The following is a 21,344-nucleotide window of genomic DNA, read 5'->3' on the forward strand; positions in this document are numbered from 1 at the left end:
CCAGAGTTATGGCGTCTGATTGAATTTATAGTCAATAGGATCGGTCATTATTTTGTCCCTTTTCAGGTACCACATGTACGGATCGGACATCGGCGAGATGCTGATCTTTTCCCGAGGGCGTGGGAACAACTCCCGACTGGAGGAGTCGCTGTGGTACCTCCAAAAAGAACAGAGCGTCAACAGCACCGACTGGAAGTTTGGTCAAGTCGGCCTGTACTTCAACTACGACTATCAGGTATGCCCAAAAACTATTGCAGTACATGTGTGGCGCTTCATCTTACCCAAACCTGGGCCAAAATCTAGTGTAAAATTAACACTCTTGACGCAACAGCCGATCACATGCTGCTGCATTAGATTTGAGCCAGCCAGTCGATCCCGGCAAACCAGATGGTTCAGATAGTTGAGATGTCGGCACAAGAAAGCAGGAAGTTAGGCACTCAGATGTCACCCAGGTGAGCTGATGTTGGTGCAAGGGAAAAACCTAGCACATAAAAAATTGACATCCCCAACACAAAAGCCATCTATCCATCAGGTCAGATCATTCTGTGCCCAGTATAAGGGCATGTGTGCCATCTACCCTCTCGGGTACCCATTTGTTTTGTTTGGTTTGGGTGTAGGATTTTGGAGTTGGGGGTTGATTGGGGGGTTAGGGTCTGGGGCATTGGGTTTTGGAGCAGTGGAAATGGCATTTAGTAGTGAAATCTGTCTCAAATGATAAGTAGTGACATCCGCTGAAATCTACTCATTTGCATCTCTTGTTTCAATAAGGCCAATGCATTATACCCACATCAATGGAAAGAGGCATGTGTGGGTAAAGTGACTTGGCCAAGGTCCTGAGTCTTCAATAATCAGATGCCGATTTGAACCCCATGATCTTACGACTTGGGAATTGCGAGCACGGAAATGTAGGCCATATGTCCCTCTCACGTTTTCGATGTTGCACTTGAGATGTCATTTTCCGAGTCCAGCAAATGTATATATTTTTCATCATTTGCAGATCACCTTCGAAGGTGTCGTGGGGACGAGCTTCCTTGGCGACATTGCCATTGATGACATCAGTTTCTCGCACACCGGATTCTGCCAGTGTGAGTCGACTGGTCTCAATTACATTTCGAGCAGTTATTATTAATTTGCCTGAAAAACAGCTGCTGCCCCGCAACCATATTATTAATATCGAGAGTTGTAAGAGAAATATTACCGGCTAAGAGGGTCACTTTAAGAAACAGGTGTGGTTTGATTTTAAGCTCAGAAGAAACAGCTTCAGTAACAGAATGTGACAGTGGATGTTTAGCGACAAATTTTAATTTTCCAAATCCGGCATCCCTACCTAGCTCCCACAAAAGAGCGCACATGTAGGAAACAAGGTGCGGCATCATCAGTACACTCAGAATTCCAGAAGGTTTGAGTGGAAGTTAACTCCTGATTGACACAAGGCATGGGACGCATTGGAGTGAAGTTTAATCAACTGAATAGGACGAGATTTCACTCAAGTTTCCTGGGGGAGTCTTTTTCGACGTGTTTAAGTTCAGAGTGATTTTAGCATCTGAGCATAGGCCTGTTCAGAAGAAAATGTGAGTTTGGAATATCTGGCCTCATTCTTGAATGTCTGGCATTGAAATTTAGAAACTATTTTCTCTCTGAATGTCCAAAAAATCACATTTAGACATTCCTAAACCAAAGTTACATCGGCAGTACTCAATCCTCCAAATTTCCTCCAAATCAAATCCCAATATATGTTACACGTTTTGCCATTGTACTAGAACTGGCATTGGTGAGGCATTGGATCTGTTAGGATTGTAGTCACGCCCTCGTTGATCCTCAATCTATTTGCTGTCAAAGTAGTTGCATATCACCTCACATAGAAGCAATAATCTGTCAGGTGTCCTTGCAAAAAAAAAGGAATTTCCTTTCAACAATGAAAATTAAACAAAGTATCACTCCGTGGAAACACAGACCCATCATAAGAGCATGACGAAAATGGAGTTTGTTTAACTTTGAGACTCCAGCAGAAAGTGTGACTACATCTGTCGGATTGACTTTTATCAGCTTATATGTCTGAATGTCTTTTTATTTTTATTTTTTTTCTCTCTCCTTGTGGTGACAGTCCAGCCTAGGACGGCCGATCCAGCCACCCTGGCGCGCAACATCTCCTGCAACTTTGAGAAGAACACGTGCCGCTGGGTGCAGGACAAGTCCGATGACCTGAACTGGATCCGCCAATCCGGGCCAACATTCGGATGGGACACGGGACCAAACGGTGACCACACCACGGGCCAAGGTCAGGAATCAACTCCAATATTCTGTAATAGTGATGAGTACTTCACAAGTACCTGATTGGTACTTTACTAGTACTTTATTCCCTGGTACTTACAATGGCTTAAGTACTCCAAGAGTGCATCACTAGTACTTTACTGGTACTTTGAAGTACTTAAGCAGTCTTTCACTTGATTTTAGTATTTTGTTGGACTTATTCAGTCAAGTGATACTAATTGTTCACTGCTTGGGTACAGACTGGTACAGGTTGGTGATACCACCCACAGAGAGCAGAAGTCTTGGGCATGAGTTTGGGCAAAAACCTGTATACAAGATATCTACTTTGGATCTCTGGTGCGAGAGGATTCGAGGCATGCATAGTACCTCAACTTCATGCAATTTTTTTATGTCCCGCAGGTTATTACCTGTTGTTGGACGCTTGGAGTGGCGCCCTTGGCTCCAACGAAGTGGGCCGCATCACTTCCCGGACCATAAACCCCACGTCGCTGACAGGCGGCTGCTTGACCTGGTGGTACCACATGGCCGGCCGGGACATGGGCACCATGAGCATGTACCTCAACGACCTCACGCTGCAGTCGATCATCAAGCTGTGGTCACGCTCAGGCGACCAGTCCGGCGACTGGCTCATGTTCCAGAGGACCATTAAGAGCGGCAATAAGTTTACGGTACGCTCAGGCTCTCACCACCCTGACCTTTGTAATCTTCACCCTTCCTCTTTTCCCATGACACTTGCAGCCCAATTTCCAAACAGTTTACATAAGCATTCCAACCATCCTCTGTTTTACTCAAGTAAAGAGATTTCAGACAGACAAAGGATTTTCTCTCTTGAAGTAATAATGTCTAAATGCTAATTACAGGATGAGTATGAGGTGAAAGTGAAAAGACAGTCCAGAAATGTTCATTTTTTTGAGCCAGAAGGAAAACCCTGGATCAACATTCCAGGGAAACCCCACAGAATTGAGTAGGGGATGAAAACCTAATCCATATGCCGACTTAGGTGGGATTCGAACCTTGGACTATGTAGGTAGAAGGTGAGAAAAGTACCACTTTACCTACCTGACAACAGGGAACGGTACTGCATGAAATGACTAATTTTTCTTCTCTTTCCCCAGATAACGTTTGAAGGGACAATGGGGTCCTTCTGGGCCAGCGACATGGCCCTCGATGACATCTCCTTCAATGAGGGAAGTTGCCCTCCAACGAGTGAGTGCCCTTCTTGAAAGTAGGCAATGTTTTTTTGGCCTGGGTGTTGCTGCATCAATGTTGAGAAGATCTATGTGCCCAAAAAAACCCCCAAAATGCATAACAGCATAAGAGTGAGAAAAGTTCAACTTCTGTGACGCGCTCCCATAAGCCCGTAATGAGTCGCAGTCGAACTGTTTGTTTGAAGTTATTTTGTGTACAGATGGTTGGCGTTCTGCAGTTTTACAGTTTTTGTGACCTGGCCCGAATTTTACGGCACTGCTCAACGTTCAGGAAATTATTTTGCTAACCAAAGCACAAACATTTGCTTAATGGGAAGCGTATTTCACAGCAACATGCCATGTTTGCTGTGCTTAGCAGAAACAATGTATGCAGAGAAGTTTCCATTCTTACATCACTAAGTAAAGTAGATTCTCCTTCCAAAGTTAGTTAGTTTTCTGTGTTTAATGCTTACGGTCCCCATGAAATACGTGGAGCCTCTAATTGCGTCGCATCGTGTACTTAGAAGTGCCTTGAAAATGGGGCCCTGGGCATTACTTCATTGCTTGTAGCTCACTATTCCATTTGGCAGCAAGGCTTAGTGTTTTAAATGTCGGGTATTTCAGTCCATCAGCGTGGCATTATTCCACTCTTTTTTCTTTCCGTACAGAGTGGTGCGATTTCGAAGTCGACATGTGCGACTGGATTCAGGCCGTGACCGACGACTTTGATTGGGAGCGGAAGCGCGGCGATGAAGTGCATTCTGGGACTATCCTACCACTGCCCGACAAGACCTTTGAAACAGCCACAGGTATTAAAACAGAAAATCGGGACTGACAGACTCAACATTCTGATTAATCAACCTCCTTCAAAACTTCTCCAGTTCAAGTCAAAATTGGTGCCTACTTTGGCATGTACTTCCCCTACAGAAGACTACAGGCGTGACAGGGTGATTGCACCAACGTCAGAAACACGAATCAACATAGAATAAACTACCTGTGTATTTGACATTCAGGTTTTTGTCAACTTGTTCATGGGTGGATCTAGCTTTCAGGAAATGTTGGGAGGGGGTTGATGGGCGTACTGAAGGGTTGCCCTCCTATGGCGGTCCAAAAGCATCATGCATCGTTCCCTGATGAAAAGAAAACCTTAATAACAATAGATGGATAGATGGATGGCGCAATCCTCGTCCGGGATTTTTTGGGGGGGTACTCATTTTCTGTCATTTCACAGATAGTTCCATTTAGTCTGCAGCTGAGCGTGGGGTTGCAACCCCCCTCCCACCAGATCCACCTCTGCTTGTTGGATAGAAAGCCAGCTTTATGCAGTAACACCGAATAAAAGAAGCGTTCTAACTGGACTTGGAAAAGAAAGATCCTAATTTTATATAATGGCCAAATTGCTACATCTTATTTGTGTTGGTCATACTGCGCAGTGGTACTTCTGCTACCGTAGTCCTTCCCTCACCCCATCCCTAACGCCAATCCATAACCTTCACACACAGGAACACTGCACAGTGATACTTTTTACCCTTACCTTACCCCATCCCTAAACCATCCGCAAGCTAGTAACCCTCAACACATACCATGGTGAAGCCATAAGTGTTTCTGAGAAATAATTGGAAATGTATCCCGAAAAAAGTAACCAACAGTGCCAAAGTCTTCTTAATCCCAAGAATGGAGCATACCAAAATTTACCAATGTGGTGACAAAATGTATCTATTCATTTATTTATGTTTTTTTCTTATTTCAACTGGATGACCCATTCAGTGGAATCCACAGGTCTACGTTGGGTTGGAGCATATAAGAAAAGACAATAAACATAAACAATCAAAATTGAAGTACAAAAGAACCATTTTCTTCCCAAAATATTTGCCTTGTTCACAAAAAGCTTGCACTGTGTTCCTTACCCTACTTGGCAAATAAATTTGGTAAGCACTGGAAATATCAGCTTATTAACAAAAACAGGTTTGCCAGTCAAAACTTGTGGCTGGCCGTCGTCAGTTTTTTGGGTCTGTAAACAAATTTACAGACCAAAGTTTTCCATTCGATGGCTCTGTGAAATTACCTCTTCCACCCCCTCACGCCCCACAGGTCACTTTGCCTACCTCAGCGAGAAGCCGCCCCGGGTCAAGGGTGACCAGGCCATCATGTACAACTCCCACTACCCGGCCACGCCCACTGGCGAGTGCCTCCACTTCTGGTACCACTTGCACGGGACGGGTGTGGGCTCGCTGGCCGTGCACCAATACACAGGGACGCTGGGCAACAAGATGTGGGAGAGAGTTGGGGAGCAAGACGACGTCTGGCACCGCGCCACCGTCACGCTGCTCAGCAGCATTTCATTTTTTGTGAGTCGCATTTCCGTTCTCTGCCTGAGTTGCAATCAAAAGACCTTAATCACCGGGACAGCCATCTTACTTTTCAACCATTCAAAGCAATATAACCAAACCAAGGCTGGAAGGGAATGTAGTCTGTTCCCTTTTCAGCATGTGAAATTGTGGTACTGTTGTTAATGGGTCTACAGGGTACAAAACATGGCAGCATTATGATAAAGGCCCATGGGGGAAAGGGGTAATCCCCCAGGACAAAACATTTGCTAGTTGAGAGCTGGGGAGTTCTTGGTGTACTGTTTGATTTAATAGCCCCCAAATGTAGCCTCACCCAACAAAAAGGCCGCAATATGTGACATATACAAATCACCAAATTTTTGTTCCCCCCCATAAAAAAAATTGGTTATGGATCCACTCCATCTCTGATGGAAGCATTTACCAGTGTCTACATGTGAAATACTCATTCCCTGAAATGGTTTCATTCCTGTTCTTTTACTGAATTTCTCGCCCACATCAGCAGTGTTTGTAAGACATCAAGCCTCGTGGATGTTGGTTCGAGATTAGATTCAGGCAGACTGAAAATAAAGTTGTATGTAGAATTTGAGAGCACCAGCTCCTCGCTGGCTCAGGTGCACGGGGAGGGGGTATTAGGTTTTTTTTTCTCCATTTGCAAAGTGGATATCAAAGAAAGTTTGCTGTAGAATTCATTGAAACTGAAGGTTGTCCGATGTTTCTTTTGTTAACTTTTGCAGTACGTCATATTTGCTGTCATGTTGCAGACTTTGCAGCACTTCTGTACCTGTTTCAACAGGCCTTTCAAGAAACTCAGATGAAACTCACTTGTTTCGATTTTTACCCTTTCTCCATGTTATTTTGAGGACTTGTACATATGGACCAATATTTTTCCAGCGTTGGTAGAGCACCTGCTCTGTTTGGCTGCTGTGAGATTCTGCAAAATGTATTCATAGTTACGTATGTATTCTGAGTTTTGTAAATTATCCTTTTTTTTTTTAATCCAGCCGGCATTTGTGGGAACTGTTGGGGACCCCAGCGGCAATGGGGACATCGCCATAGACGAGATTGATCGCAAGGATGGTGCCTGCCTGCCACCAGGTATTGAAACTGTGCCCTAGTCCTCTGGCTGGAAAGTAATATAGTAGAAATTGCACTTCAAGTATTTATGTTTTCTTAATTGTTTTTTTTTTTTTTTTTGAGAGTTAAACGCTCAATTCTGAATCTAAAATCATTTACTTCGACCCCCTGGGTATTCTCAATGTCCAACTCAACCAGATGAATGTCTGCTGTTACGACAGGCACAAACCTCAACACCATGCACAGTATTTCAGGAAACCAGCATCAATTATGTACTGGATCAGGATGACACTGACAATTGTATGTGGCAAAATCTGTGACCATTATGCCGGTTGGTATTAAGAATTCACAGTTACTGAACGTGAAAATGAACCTTACAGTCTAGTTTACGATGGACAAAATACAGTTCTTGACTAAATGCTCACCTTCAGCAATGGTGTTGGCCAGTCTTGGGGAAACTGTGGTGACAGGTGACAGGGTGACTTTGACTCGGTGAATTTGATCAGACCCTCTATTTCATTTAAGTTGATTCTCTTTTTCAACATTGTTTTCACACATATGCTGCTGGGGAGCCCGGTCTCGGGCAAATAGGCTGGGCTCTGTAACAAAAGACCATACTCGGAACAAAAACCCGTGCTGCTGGGAATTGCTAAAAAAAATTTCAGTTGTCAGTAGAAGAGGAAATCCGTCATTGTTTTGAAATATTGTACCACTGTTTGTGGTATTCAGCAGGAGCGGAGTACCAGGACAAAAGCACTCTAGCGCTCCAGTAATGAGCGATATAATATTGCTGCATGCTAATCTGGCCCCTATTGAAAAGACTCCAACCGCGCACTGTGCCAGTTTTGGGAACAAAAGAAACTTAAGTAACACCGCACAATCTGGGCTCTTTTTACCAGGCGGTAGGCCTGGCTGAAATACTCGGGCATCAATAGATGTCTGTTAGATTAGAGTAGCCACCAGACAGTCATTCCTGACTGTAAACATCCAGTAAATGAAGTTATGATTTTTTGAAGAATTTTGAAAATGCAAAATCTTGAAAATCTCCGGTTTTACGTCATGCAGCTTCAAATTACACCCGGCAGCAAGTGGTTAATGGTTCGTTTGCAACTCTTTAGCATCTTTGCCTTTCCTCTGTTATTCTGACTGCACAGTCTCAGTTCTGTAGACAGTTTTTTTGTTTTTCTGTTGCAGGATTTTACTGTGTACTTTTTTCAAATTTGTAACTAGGTTATTGTGATTTCCAAGAGGATCTGTGCGGCTGGTACAATGAGCCGAATGATGACCAACTCGACTTTGAACGCAGCAGCGGCGCCACCCAGAGCTACAACACCGGGCCGTCCTATGACCACACTTACGGAACTCAGAATGGTTAGCATTAGGGTTCAATTCAGTCTTCGCTTTCATTTCTTGAAAAGAAAAAGTGCACAGTTAGAGTGAGCTGTGAAAATTCTCAACAACTGGGTGCTTAGCCTGTAGGGAAGCAAACAAGGACCAATTTTTTTTTTCATTTGGACAGCAGAGGTAACAATTCAATTCAAGTGTGGTTTATTTTAGAGCAACCAAATAAAAAGTCACAAGACTAAAAATATTTGGTTTACAATATAGGTTAAAATTAACATTAAGATAATAAGTGAATTTAAAAAAGATGCCCCTTTTTTCCATAATTTCAAACTTTGATTTGATGAGGAAATTTCACATTAGCATCACAGTTATTATTTGTGTTGAGGCATATATAGACTGCACCAGAGTGTTGATGATTATCTTCTACTTGTAACTTTGTCTTATCGCCAACCCCCCTCTCTCGGCAGGCTATTACGTCTTCCTGGAGACCTCTTGGGCGACCAAGGGTGACGAGGCCTGGCTGGTGAGTGAACACTTCCAACCATCCACCACCGGCGACTGCCTCACCCTCTGGTATCACATGTACGGACAAGGTAAACCTACGTCTTAACCATTCAATGAGTTCTGTTGGAAATAACCAGCAAAGTCAGAGCCTGAATTATTTCAACTTCACAACTCCCACAAAAACGAACATTCATTCCACCAGCATATCAGGCAGAAATGAAACTTGCTAAAACTGTCCCACCTCTATCGCTCTAAGGCGTGGACAAGATGCAGGTGGCCCAGATGGACCCCACGACCAAGACCAAGACAGTCAAGCAGACGGTCAACGGCAACCAGGGTGATGCCTGGCACGAGCTGCAGGTTGACCTGAGCAGTCCCACAGCCAGCTACCAGATCGTCATCATCGCGGTGGTGGGTAAAAACTACACCAGCGATATCGCAGTAGACGATCTCCACTGGACCACTGGCAAATGCGGAAGTACGAGAAAAAAAGCATTTAATTGCCCCAGAACTTGAATTGGGAACAATTTTGTCACTGATGTGACTGACAAAATTAGTGTGAAAAATGCGTTCAGAAATAGCTGCAGTCTTGAATGTTCTTCCCAAAATGGCATCACACTTTTGCTCATAAATGAGCAAATTTGCATTAAAATGGAGTAAGGTATTTTAAGGACCCAAAACTACACCTTGAGTTGTTGGTCACTTTTCAAACTTTACTCTCCTCCATCTTTTGACTTTTTAAAATTACCGGAGATTTCTTTTTGAATAGCGAAGTATGGTTTGCTTCATGCGCATCATTTGCCTCGCGCAGTTAAAAAAATTTAAATTCCCCACTCCAATTGGGTGGGAAGACAAAACAAAATACACCTGCTTGAAGTGACTCACTGTTTTCATGACATTTTCACAGCGCCAAAACTCCAGGACTGCGATTTTGAGCTCAACCTTTGCGGTTACAGCCAGGCGACAGACGACGATTTCGACTGGACGAGAGCGCAAGGGTCAACGACCTCCAGCCAGACAGGGCCACCCACGGACCACACTTTTGGCACCGGTAGGTCTGAGAGTCAAGAGAAAAGAAGAGCAGATAGGAAGGAAATTGAAACGATAGGTGTGGCCGGGGCTGCTGGAATGCAAGGCCACGCTGGTGCCTTCAGGACTGTAAATCTTGAGCCAGGCTCTTCTGGTTGAGCCAGGCACCCGTCTTTTCCTTTGTCATACAGTGAATTCGCTGCCATAGACATGACGTCACTCAGAGGTCACCGGCTTGGTGCCCTAGCAACTAGCTCACACTTTTTCACACAGAGCCATCATGGCTGTTTCAATGTGCGGTATCAGTTGCGATTTTGCACTGCATGATTAAACGGCCGCTGTGATTCGCCAGTTACACTTTGTTTACATTATCTTGACCAATCACACTCACGCTGAGAATTCTGTCAAATGTGAAGCCGGGAAGCGAAAGAACTTACAATGACGGCTCTCACTTGTGTGATTGCATCCTGCTGCATAGCAGCCGCCCATGTTTCCCTTCAAAAAGTGAGTTTGAATGGTTGAATTTTTACGCGAAATATCGAGTGTTTCGTGCCACACGTTGAGTAAAGGAAGGATCAGGTTGCTATGCATGAGGCGTGAGCCAGTGCTAAGGAAAATGCTGTGACCTCGGCAGGAAGTGACGATGGTCTACACTGGCGAATTCACCTTACAACAAAAACATCACTGATCAACAAAATCAGACCTTTACGCTTCTTAGCCAGACCGACATCCCACCGACCTCGGTCAAGTCTGCTGCCGTTGTTCAGTTCCATTGTGTGTGGCGGCAACTTTGACATTGGAGTATTGGCCGCAAAGCAGGAACAACCTTACTCCTCTATCCTCTTTGTTGAATAGCTGGGTAAAGCTGCCCCTTAATCAAAGCTGACTGGAGCCATTAGTCAAGTGGGAGTTCAGAGCAAGGGATAAAAAAAAAATCCAAAGGTTTCTAATTTGCCTGAGTGCGGCCTGGTCGTTCCATAGTGAAGCCTGGCCCCTGGTTGTGAGTTGCTTTCATTTGTTCGTAGGGAGGCTATGAGTGAGTAGTCTATTGAATTGACTTAACTTCAGCAATAAAAAATAGAGGCCCTTAATTATTTGACATAGTTTCATGTTCTGTTCTTAGACAATTTGAATTAGACTGTGATTCCCTGGCATTCAACATCGCAAATATCAAAGCCGACACTTGAATCAAACCTATCAAATCTTCTATCCAGACAAAAGAAAATTGAGTCTAATGCAATTCAGAAATGGAATTCGTTGGCCGCTTCCTCCATTGAGCCGTGAAAAGTAGCCTCTCCATGCTAACCACATGTTGGTACGCTGTGTCGTGACCCACCTGTGTTACCCTTTCAGCCATTTCTATAGGGCACTTAGTTTCTTTTGTTTTACCAATAACTTTTTTAAAAAAATCTAAGTAGTTTTTGTTCAATGCCCTGCAGATCAAGGCTACTATGTGTACATCGAGGACAGCGGCCAGCCCTACGACGACAAGGCCCGGCTACTCAGCCCCCTGGTGGATAACAGCCACAAGTCCTGCATCAGCTTCTACTACCACATGTTCGGCTCGGACATCCAGACCCTCAACGTGTATGTCCAGCCCCAGGGCGGGGTCCTATCACAGCCCATCTGGACCCGCTCTGGCACCCTGGACGACAGGTGGTACCTGGGCCAGTTTGAGGCCGCATTCTCGTCACCGTATCAGGTACAAATTTTTTTTTAAACCTGGACTCTGAAAGGCATCTTCAAGGGTAGAATGCCCCCCCCCCCGTGTGTGTCGCTTTCCATTGTTCATTAAAGGCACAGTCCATCATTTGTCATTTAAGAATTAAGGCAACAAAATTATTCAAAAATCTTAAAGACGGGTGCCTAAGAACAAACCTGATGAAGTTTCAGCTCAGTGAATGCCGTATATTCTGAGAAAAACAATACTCTAAGATTTTGATTTCAGATCAGAAACTTTTAAGTTGTGTTTTCAACTACACCTGAATTCAGCATCAGGAACACGTAATTCTAATGTTAAGTCGGGTGCAGCTTCATGATGTCATGCCTGGCAGAGTGGAACCAACAAATTGTGGTAACATGTATGCTTTTTGTCAATAATTTCGCCAGCTAATTTTGGGATAAATGCGCCTGTATCTTTAACTTGAAGAACAGTTTGGAGGGGGCCTACCCTGCCCCCTTGACAGTTTGTCTGATTTCACAGCATTCCATTTCTTTTTATGCCGGGTCTTCAGGAATTTTACTAGTAATGCTGTACCTATCACTTTGACACCAATTTTATGAAAGTTGCATAACCGGTCAATGCTAATGGGACAACATGCCATGAATGATAAATGAACATAAGCACAAAATCGAATTTAGGATTGATTTGAAACTTCAAAGAAGTGCTCACAATGAATGCCGTCATTCACAAGGTGCCACATCCGATGAGGCTGAGGACTTAGCAGGATTAAACACTTGGTTGTGTGCAGTGTCAGGTCTGATTGAAATTGGGGGCGGCAAACATTTCCACTCGGGTTCCAAGCCTTCAGGTTAAGCTTTCAATCCATTTAATGAAGCGGTCGTCCCTATAGCCCCATAAGGGCTCAGCAGTGATGGATACAGTGTGCACACATGTGCCCATTCACTAACAGTGGGTGACGTGAACAGCACCATTATGTGGTCCCTCAAGAACATGCAAAAAATGAACGTAAAGTATACAGCTAAATGTATCTGTCCTCCAGTGCGTGACTTGGCTTTGACGTATGTGAAGCTATTGACATGAGCATCTACAACGCGCAGCACACACGTAGGGGTGCTAGTGCCGCTTTCCTTTTCACGTACAGGCACACGTTTTTGTATCTTTCCTTCCGCATGCGACCCTCCGGGCAAGACTGCGCACATACACGCAACTGATAGTCAGAATGTAACACAGTGCAGTACAATATAATACATGTACATTGTAATGAATACAATGTATGGTTTAATACACGCTTAATATACTAAAATGGGTTAAAGAGAAAAACAGTTTTATAAAGTATAGATTGCAGTTTTGTCAAGTTACCAGATTTTGTTTGACACCAGATTGTTTATGAAGGAATTGCCAGCTATAGTTACCAGGGAGACATTGCCCTCGACGACTTGAAAATAACTGACGGCAATTGTAAGGGTAAGTGGGACCCCTACTTATAAACATTTCCACAGTTTTAGATTGCCATGAGATATTAACCCAAACCATCTTACACCCTTCAAAGTTTGGGCTGGAAGTTTTGGAGAATTCTGTCAAATTGCAGGAGGTCACAGGGCCGGTACGGTCCCTGAAAGTCCTAGTATTTCATTTTTCTCTTTTCATGGCCTGGAAAGTACTGGAATTTATCGCAAGTCCTTTGAAGTCCTTGAAAACTCACTTTTTGTGATAAAAATATAAATTCGTGCGGAGACGTGCATCCGTAGGAGCTTCAAAATACACCCTAACCAGCAAAGTGAACTGGCCACTTTTGCCGGTTACTGGGATGGGGAAAGATTTCACTGGAGATCTCTATTTCACAATAGGCCAACTGTCTTGCAGAGGATTCTCAGAGGATTGGGGGCAATGTCTGTAACAACGAAATCCCTGTAAAAGTATAATGAAAGTTGAAAGTAAAACTGAACTTAGGTTTTTAGCAATTCTTGACGGCAGCACTCTCTGATAATTTCCCAAGGCACTACTCGCTGCACGTTTGAAGACACCACGCTCTGCAGCTACATTCAGGAGACCAGCGATGACTTTGATTGGATTGTCTCCCACGGACCCACCCCAACCAAGAACACAGGGCCCTCAGTAGACGTGACCCTTGGCACCAGCTCGGGTAAGAGTGACTCTGTGATCTTTCACCTCTTGATCAAGTTGATGGTGCTGCTCATAATACTCGGCAATAGCCACATTAGGTCTTGTAAGACATCATCTTGTTTCCAAATGGTTTGTTGGTTGTTGTGCACTTTGGCCCCAAAATGGCTTCAAATTTGTCGTTAGCATGTCGTTAGCCCCTCTATACACCTCTCCATCCAGCAAATGTAGGAGGGGACGGCTTTAGACAGCAATAATTGGTCGAGGTAGTATTTGGTCGAAATCACTTTTCCATCTTTGGAAATAGTTGTCCGTGGTACCCACTGCTATACTGATTCAAACCGGCCAGCCGACACCGGCAAGCTCAGTGGTCAAGCGGTTAAGACGTCTGCACTAGTAAGCAGGATCTCGTGGGAATTGACTTTTAATGTGAAAAACATTTAGAAAACTTTCCAAATCCGCGTAAACGTTTAGCCAACGCTTTTTTAAGGCCACCGAATACCATGAACGAATTCATGTACATGTATTCCTTTGAGATGACCGAGTAGCAAAGTGTTCCAAAAACCTGATTCCATTTTACAGGCATCGTTTACAATAAAAATGAATGCAAGATTGCGTCAATCAAAACGCCAAAGCTCTAAAAGGGGCAGTTCCGTTTGAATGTTTTGGAAAATCTGTAAATGGGTTTGGAACTTGTTTCATTTAAACGTGTAACCATCCTACCCTTAGATCTGACTTTGCCTTGATAAACTGTTTATCCCAATGTGAATAACTGTCATATCCTGAGGTGTCACTGTGCAGTTTGATTACCGAAGTTGTTCCTTCTTGGACTGATTTGCTGAACCAAAAGTATAAGTTTGTTCCCCCGTTGCACCAATGCCTTCTGCAGGACGCTACATGTACGCTGAAGCAGACCAGAGGTCAGTCGGTGACCAGGCTGCCCTTCTGACCCCCAACTACTCACCGGGCAGCGGAGTGACCGACACGTGCTGGACGTTCTACTATCACATGTACGGCGCCGACATGGGCCAGCTGTCTGTGGGGGTAGGTGTCACCTTCCACCGTAAACAGGGAAGGAAAATTTGACTGGAGTGAGCTTCAGTTGCTTTGATGCATTGGGCAAAGATGACGCTGCATTGTACGCATTCTGCCAAAAATTTGGTCATGTGATCATACATTATCCTCGTGTTGTCTCAGCAAAGACAGAATGTAATCCTCCAACTAGTGTTTTAGATTATGGGAACGTTTGCAGTGATACTTTGAGAATGTTACTCTATTGGTTGTAAGAGATGACCTGGTCTCCTAACATTTTAAAAAGGTTGTGATAGGATACAATTAAAACAATGCTATGCTGCCGACAGATCATAAGAAGACTTCCCCACGTTTTTGTTGCTGCAGTGTTGTACAAAAATATGACAACGTATACATGCTAATGTCATTGCAACGTTGTGGAAGACTTTCTGTTCGTAGGGTTTTCCTTTCAGAGAGAGTCAGAGGGGGGGAATCTGTCACTTATTTGAGAGTGAGGACTAAACTTCTGGTTTTTTTACACAATTTTCTGTCAGGTCAATGGTCAGACTGCTCTCTGGTCTGAATCGGGCAACCTGGGCGACACATGGAACTATGCCTTGGTTAATGTCCAGCGTTCGTCCACCTACCAGTTGAGGTTTGAGGCTCAGATTGGGGGCACTCTGTCAGATATTGCCATTGATGACGTAGACCATTATCCGCGGGCATGCCAGCTTGGAGGTGAGGAGGTCAAGGACGGAATATGATTGACAACCCCACTTTACTAATACAATAAAACAACTTGTCTCTCGTGGTATGGTCCATGGCCTTTTGCACACCCTCAGAGGCAAATGATACTCTCTGCTATGCCAATACGTACCTCCTTCCTCTGCTGGAAAACAGCAGACTATACAGCAGGATAACACAGTAGACAGAATGTGTTATGGTCCATGGGTTTTCACACCCCCTCAGAGGCAAATGGCAACTTCAGCTATTCTTTTTTATTAATCTCAAAATAAGAAAGGCCATGGGCCACATCATAGCAGATTGCCTATGGGTGTTGTAACATGGTCCATGGGTTTTTTGCACACCCTCGAGGTCAAATGGCACCCTTAGCTGTACCTTTGGAACCTGATATAGAATTGCATCATGGCTTTGGAGAGGCGTGGAAACTGTGGCCTTTATAAGCTCCAATTTCCAAAGTTTTTGTCTGTCTTTCTTCCTGCCCGTGTAGGCGATTGTGACTTTGAGGACAACATGTGCGAGTGGCGTCACTCTCTCGACGGGAACATCCAGTGGCTGAGGTCATCCGGAGGCACCGCCAGCTCCTTCACTGGTCCCGATATCGACCACACCAAAGGAACCAAAGATGGTGAGTCAAGACCCTCGACGGGTATATGCCAGGGTCGCATGGAGGGGTTGAAACTGTTGATGCTCAGTCCACATCTAAAGTAGTAGTCTACAACTTTCTACTGTTAATGAGCAATTAAGTTCAGGTGCCAACTTAGCTTGACAAATAAGTCAGTTGCTTTTTAACAATGCACACTGTCACCACTCCGACATTTGGCCCCTCACAATTAGGAATGGCAACCCCGATCCTTTAGGATGCACCGACAATCAAAATAAATAACAAGATCAAACGGTCTTCTGGAATTCCAGTATTCTGTATTCCAATATTTACAACACGAGATAAATAGAAAGTGAACTTCTTACAGAATTATTTAATTATTTACAGATATGTGATTAAGTCATAAAAACCTCAAGTATACTGAATTAGTCAATCAATGGACTCTAGGATCATCACATCAATCATAAAAAAGAAAGGTTCCATCAAATATCCACTTTAAATTATTAAAATAGCAAAATTAATCGGTCCACCCTCTGTAGCCCCCTGAATCTGGCATCTAAAAAACCTCAGTAGATCAGCCCAAATCTCAGGCAGGCAGAGCAAGTTCAGAGTCTATGCTCCTTAGCGGTACACAAGGGACTCTTCTCGGTCATTGGAGACCAGTCTCCAACATAAGGCCATCTACAATAAATATAAACATATAAATATATGAACGGAACACAGTAAAACATGATCGGAAAAACACAACATTCAATTCATGCACTGGTTGCACTGTAACACGCACACACATTTTAGTTAAACTCAAACTTTTAAATCTCATCATTACTCACATTTCACCGCTGGCTGCAATTCTCACAACGTACGTGATCTGTGAAGTCTCGTACAATTATTTTCATATAAACGGCTCCCTCCGTAATGATAAATGAGATGGGTTATTGATAACCTGCGGTGTGACCATGCCCTTGGGCCTGGTTCCAAGTGGTTGACTAGATAGTACACATCATCCATCGTTCAGGCGGTGTTAGTCAAACTATGGTTAACTATAGTCATCCCTTGAACTGGCCCCACAGTGACAATCAGTCATAGTATTCAGCATCACATTGCACAATGACTCTCAAGGCAAGAGCCCTTCAGTTTGGAACTCAACCCATCACCACCTCTCTGCAACAGTAGCGCCTCTTTTGAAGGACCCGAAAGCACAGCCTGGAAGCGCTCAGCCGTGCCAATCAGTCTGCGGCGTCATACCTAAACAAGACCACGGATTGGCCAGAATATGTGGCTTCAGCGCGGCATAAGGAACTGATTGCTCAAGTTTCTAAACACAGTGATTTATCACTGTGTCGTGGTTTTAATTTGCCACTCTCAGTTTAAAACAGTTCCCACGAGAAACCATTGGACTGTTTTTTTTTTCACCACAAGCTTGTTACCATTTCTTTTTCAAATGGGCCTCTGCATACATTTTTTAAAACATAATTTTCATCGTTACATACCTCAACCATTAGGCCACATGGCCCTAAAATAAATATGGAATATTCAACTTTCTTTCTTTTTAATAATAAGCACCTGGGTCCAATCACGTGGCACTGCGTAACTGTTCATAGCAGAAAAGTTTGGCAGAAAATTTTGCTAAGCTAGTACAATGCCATGACGTGGTTACGGTAACTAACAGTTGAGCTTGTGTAGACACTCCCATGGTTACATTAAGCCCATTTTTCCTCCCAGGTAAGCCTGTCCCATGAAATATGCAGAGTCTCTCTGAGTGTAAAACAGTGCCGTAGCGAAGGCATTTCCTTGGGCGAGTATGCCACAATCAGTTTGCTAACTCGACGACCTGTTCATGTAAAATTCACACTTGAAGTGATCCATGCTACACTACACTTCATGCTTTAGGGGAAATGCCAATGGCCAACGTATATCGTTTATGTACTCATTTTGGATTCATTAAGGGGAATTAATTGTCGTGGGGGGGAGGCACCAACATCCCCGGGTTGTTACACCCCTTGCATGGCAGCGCCACGAAATTGGGCTCTTGTCAGTTACCTTGGTTGTTTTATTTGACTACTTGACGACTGAATCAACCAGAGACATTCCATCGTGTGACTTGAGAAGTGGATGCCTGCCACTTATCTCAGCCATTTGGTCATTTCTTCCTGCTACGGAAAATCAAATTAAATCAAATCTAACCAAATCACTATTTCTTTTTAACAAAAGTCATGCAGAAGATGCACATGTGACTGTCACTGAACTATGATATCCTAAAATTGTTTTGTTGACCAACCTCCCATTTTGGCTAGGTAACTACATGTACCTGGAGACGAGCTCCCCACACAGTATTGGGGACCACGGGGTCTTGGTGAGTGGGGTATACAATCCCCCTGCCTCCGGCACCGTCACCAAGTGCCTCAACTTCTGGTACCACATGTTTGGGAAAGACATCGGCGAGCTCTCACTCTACAAGGTAAAAAACAAGCATTTAGATTAGATTACAGAGCACCATGTAAAGATCATCTGTCCATGAGTAGTTCTTTGTTTTGCATTTCTCGGAATTCTCTCCTCTTGCTGAGTAGTTCTCTGTTTTGCTCTTCTCGCAGTTCTCTACTCTCAATGAGTAGTTCTTTGTTTTGCTCTTCTCGCAGTTCTCTACTCTCAATGAGTAGTTCTTTGTTTTACTCTTTTCGCAGTTCTCTACTCTCAATAAGTAGTTCTTTGTTTTACTCTTTTCGCAGTTCTCTACTCTCAATAAGTAGTTCTTTGTTTTGCTCTTCTCGCAGTTCTCTACTCTCAATGAGTAGTTCTTTGTTTTACTCTTTTCGCAGTTCTCTACTCTCAATAAGTAGTTCTTTGTTTTGCTCTTCTCGCAGTTCTCTACTCTCAATAAATATTTCTTTGTTTTACTCTTTTCGCAGTTCTCTACTCTCAATAAGTAGTTCTTTGTTTTGCTCTTCTCGCAGTTCTCTACTCTCAATAAATATTTCTTTGTTTTGCTCTTCTCGCAGTTCTCTAGTCTCAATAAATAATTCTTTGCTTTACTCTTTTCGCAGTTCTCTACTCTCAATAAGTAGTTCTTTGTTTTGCTCTTCTCGCAGTTCTCTACTCTCAATGAGTAATTATTTGCTTCGCACTTCTCGCAATTCTCTTCTCTTGATGAAAAGTTATTTGTTTCGCACTTCTCTCATTTTTCTACCCTCACTGAGTGATTATTCATATCAACATCCTTCTGTCCTTTTTTTATCAAGGTGGAAGATCTTGGCGGAACCAAGACCAAGACCATTGCTTGGAGTCTCTTCAACGAGCAGAGTGTCGATGAAAAGGACTGGAAGAACGGAGCCATCTCCTTCACCAGCGACAAGAACTTTGAGGTGAGGGCCCCACCCCCATTTGCAGGTCTACAAAATGCACACTCAATACGATCTGTAAAAGGAACTCGCGGGTGTTGGAAATCTTTTTCTGGTCCAGAGCAAAAAAAATGACCTATAGGGGCTTTGCATGGTAGCCATCTCGCAGGGCACTGGCCTGCAAGATGGCAGCCCTGCAAACCTTCTATATGTTGATGTGAAACTCCACCTTCACGCCAGGCATTATTCTGCCTGCAAGATTGAAAAAGAGGCAACAAAGAGTCATTTTTTGTTTACCTTTGCCAAATTGTTCTAGATCTATATCGATGGTGTTGTTGGTGCCGGATACCAAGGCGACATTGCTCTGGACGACTTCACTGTAACAGACACAGCATGCACAGGTAAGTATGCGAGACCAGTCGTAAACAGTCACAGACAGCATCATAAAATCTGCAAGCTGTTACAGATAATCATGTGTTGAATTTGTCTTACTTTAAAAACAGATTCCATAAGTGTTTGAGACTAGTCACACATTATAGTCACAGACAGTATCAGAACAAATCAGCAATCGGTAGTAAGACAATTGATATTACTGTGGTTTATTGGTTTGCAAAACAGTCCAACCGGCTGCAGCCAAGCCAAGCACAGCATTTGACTGCGACTTTGACAATGGACCCTGCGGCTGGAGGCAGGACCCCAACGACGACTTTGATTGGCTGCGCTCCATCGGGGGCACTCCATCGTCCGACACTGGTCCCAGTGGAGATCACACCACTGGATCAGGTAAAATGGTCACGTCAATCAAACTTAATGTTGCGGTCCAGGGATTCCCCAGTGAGTTCCTCAGTCATCTTAATTTGAATGCGACCTCCGACATGTAGTGCACGATGTCAAGGCATGATCCAAGCGGCATAACGTGCAGACTTGCAAATCGTCATCTCGGGGTCGCATCCATCAACCGGAAGTTGCACACAACATATTACATTTTGGGCACGACTTAAGAAGTTTCCCCCACAATGCCCAGTCAGTCCCCATACTTGAAACAAACTTCACCTTGGTATAGCTGGCATTGTGTGGGGTTACGTAGCCTTCTCTGGTAATTTATCTAGGCAAACTTTAAGAGATTGGGGGGTTATTTTTGTCATTATTGATAGGTGTACCTGACAATGAAACTGTGGTGCTCATTTTTTTAATGAGATTTGTGTTTTGGATTTCACAAGTTTGGAAATTCAAAATCTCAGAATCCACTCTCTTAACTTATCATATCATTTTGTATTTGAACAGTTAAGACTGGAATTAAATTTTAACCCATGGCTTTTAGAGTGCTCCTAAACTGCACCACTGGCTTGCTTTATATGTTTTTGCCCATATTTTGACCAAAACAAATTAAAAAAACAAGAGCGGTTCATAACAAACAGGGCTTGATTTCTTGTGCAAGCAAAATGGAATAAAGCACTTAGCGCATTGATACGTTTAGCCCAAACTAGCTGGGAGCCAGATTTAAACAATTTAAATCACACAAAATCTTGGCTGGTAACCTGTTTTTGCCAGTAACCTGTTTTTGCTGAGCAACTGTTTTTAGCACCTAGCAGCTTCTGAATGTGAAACTCTGTGGGACAGGCTCAGCATTTGTCTACTGTCCCGTCTACATTCACTGGCTGCAGATGAAAGCCATAACCCTATAGAGAGCCACTGGCTTAGCGGCTGCATCTACCTCCCATGGACAGAAAACACTATGCCCAGCAGCATCCCCTCCGATTCCAACACAACCTCTGCTACCGGCCAATGGTCAAACTAGATTTCTTGTTGCTTATCGCAGGCTTCTACATGTACACGGAGACCTCATCCCCTCGCCAGTCAGGCGACGTGGCCATGTTGGTCTCACCGGTCACCAAGGGCGACGGCAGCAACCTGTGCTTCTCTTTCTGGTACCACATGTTCGGCAGCGACATGGGCACACTGGAAGTTCTTCTCCGGTAAGACATTGCCCTCAAATTTGTTTTTACATTCTTTGTGAGCAGTTCACTAGCTGGTCATGTATAGAATCTACAGATCAGGGGCATTTTCCCTGAAGCTCGGTCTCTTCAGTTT

At 43.8% G+C, this 21,344-nt stretch overlaps 1 protein-coding gene across 3 annotated transcripts in view; it reads left to right on the top strand.

Annotated features, from left to right (window-relative positions):
• The window catches only part of LOC110982359 (MAM and LDL-receptor class A domain-containing protein 1-like), a 157,892-nt gene that overhangs the window by 49,396 nt on the left and 87,152 nt on the right, over positions 1 to 21,344 (top strand). For all 3 annotated transcript variants that reach the window (XM_087131433.1, XM_087131431.1, XM_087131432.1), the window contains exons 46-68: positions 67 to 235; positions 998 to 1,085; positions 2,105 to 2,278; positions 2,671 to 2,939; positions 3,387 to 3,477; positions 4,127 to 4,267; positions 5,550 to 5,806; positions 6,808 to 6,901; positions 8,111 to 8,251; positions 8,692 to 8,817; positions 8,985 to 9,206; positions 9,636 to 9,779; positions 11,197 to 11,459; positions 12,821 to 12,905; positions 13,438 to 13,584; positions 14,452 to 14,606; positions 15,128 to 15,311; positions 15,805 to 15,942; positions 18,213 to 18,376; positions 19,155 to 19,277; positions 19,570 to 19,654; positions 19,872 to 20,036; positions 21,073 to 21,229. In XM_087131433.1, the coding sequence (XP_086987559.1) occupies positions 67 to 235; positions 998 to 1,085; positions 2,105 to 2,278; positions 2,671 to 2,939; positions 3,387 to 3,477; positions 4,127 to 4,267; positions 5,550 to 5,806; positions 6,808 to 6,901; positions 8,111 to 8,251; positions 8,692 to 8,817; positions 8,985 to 9,206; positions 9,636 to 9,779; positions 11,197 to 11,459; positions 12,821 to 12,905; positions 13,438 to 13,584; positions 14,452 to 14,606; positions 15,128 to 15,311; positions 15,805 to 15,942; positions 18,213 to 18,376; positions 19,155 to 19,277; positions 19,570 to 19,654; positions 19,872 to 20,036; positions 21,073 to 21,229 (3,582 nt within the window). The remainder of the gene's footprint in view (positions 1 to 66; positions 236 to 997; positions 1,086 to 2,104; positions 2,279 to 2,670; positions 2,940 to 3,386; positions 3,478 to 4,126; positions 4,268 to 5,549; positions 5,807 to 6,807; positions 6,902 to 8,110; positions 8,252 to 8,691; positions 8,818 to 8,984; positions 9,207 to 9,635; positions 9,780 to 11,196; positions 11,460 to 12,820; positions 12,906 to 13,437; positions 13,585 to 14,451; positions 14,607 to 15,127; positions 15,312 to 15,804; positions 15,943 to 18,212; positions 18,377 to 19,154; positions 19,278 to 19,569; positions 19,655 to 19,871; positions 20,037 to 21,072; positions 21,230 to 21,344) is intronic.

The sequence above is a fragment of the Acanthaster planci genome, linkage group LG21 (genome assembly GCF_054643075.1).
Source record: "Acanthaster planci isolate LZ-2023a linkage group LG21, COTS_SCS, whole genome shotgun sequence".
Classification (NCBI taxonomy): Eukaryota; Metazoa; Echinodermata; class Asteroidea; order Valvatida; family Acanthasteridae; genus Acanthaster; species Acanthaster planci.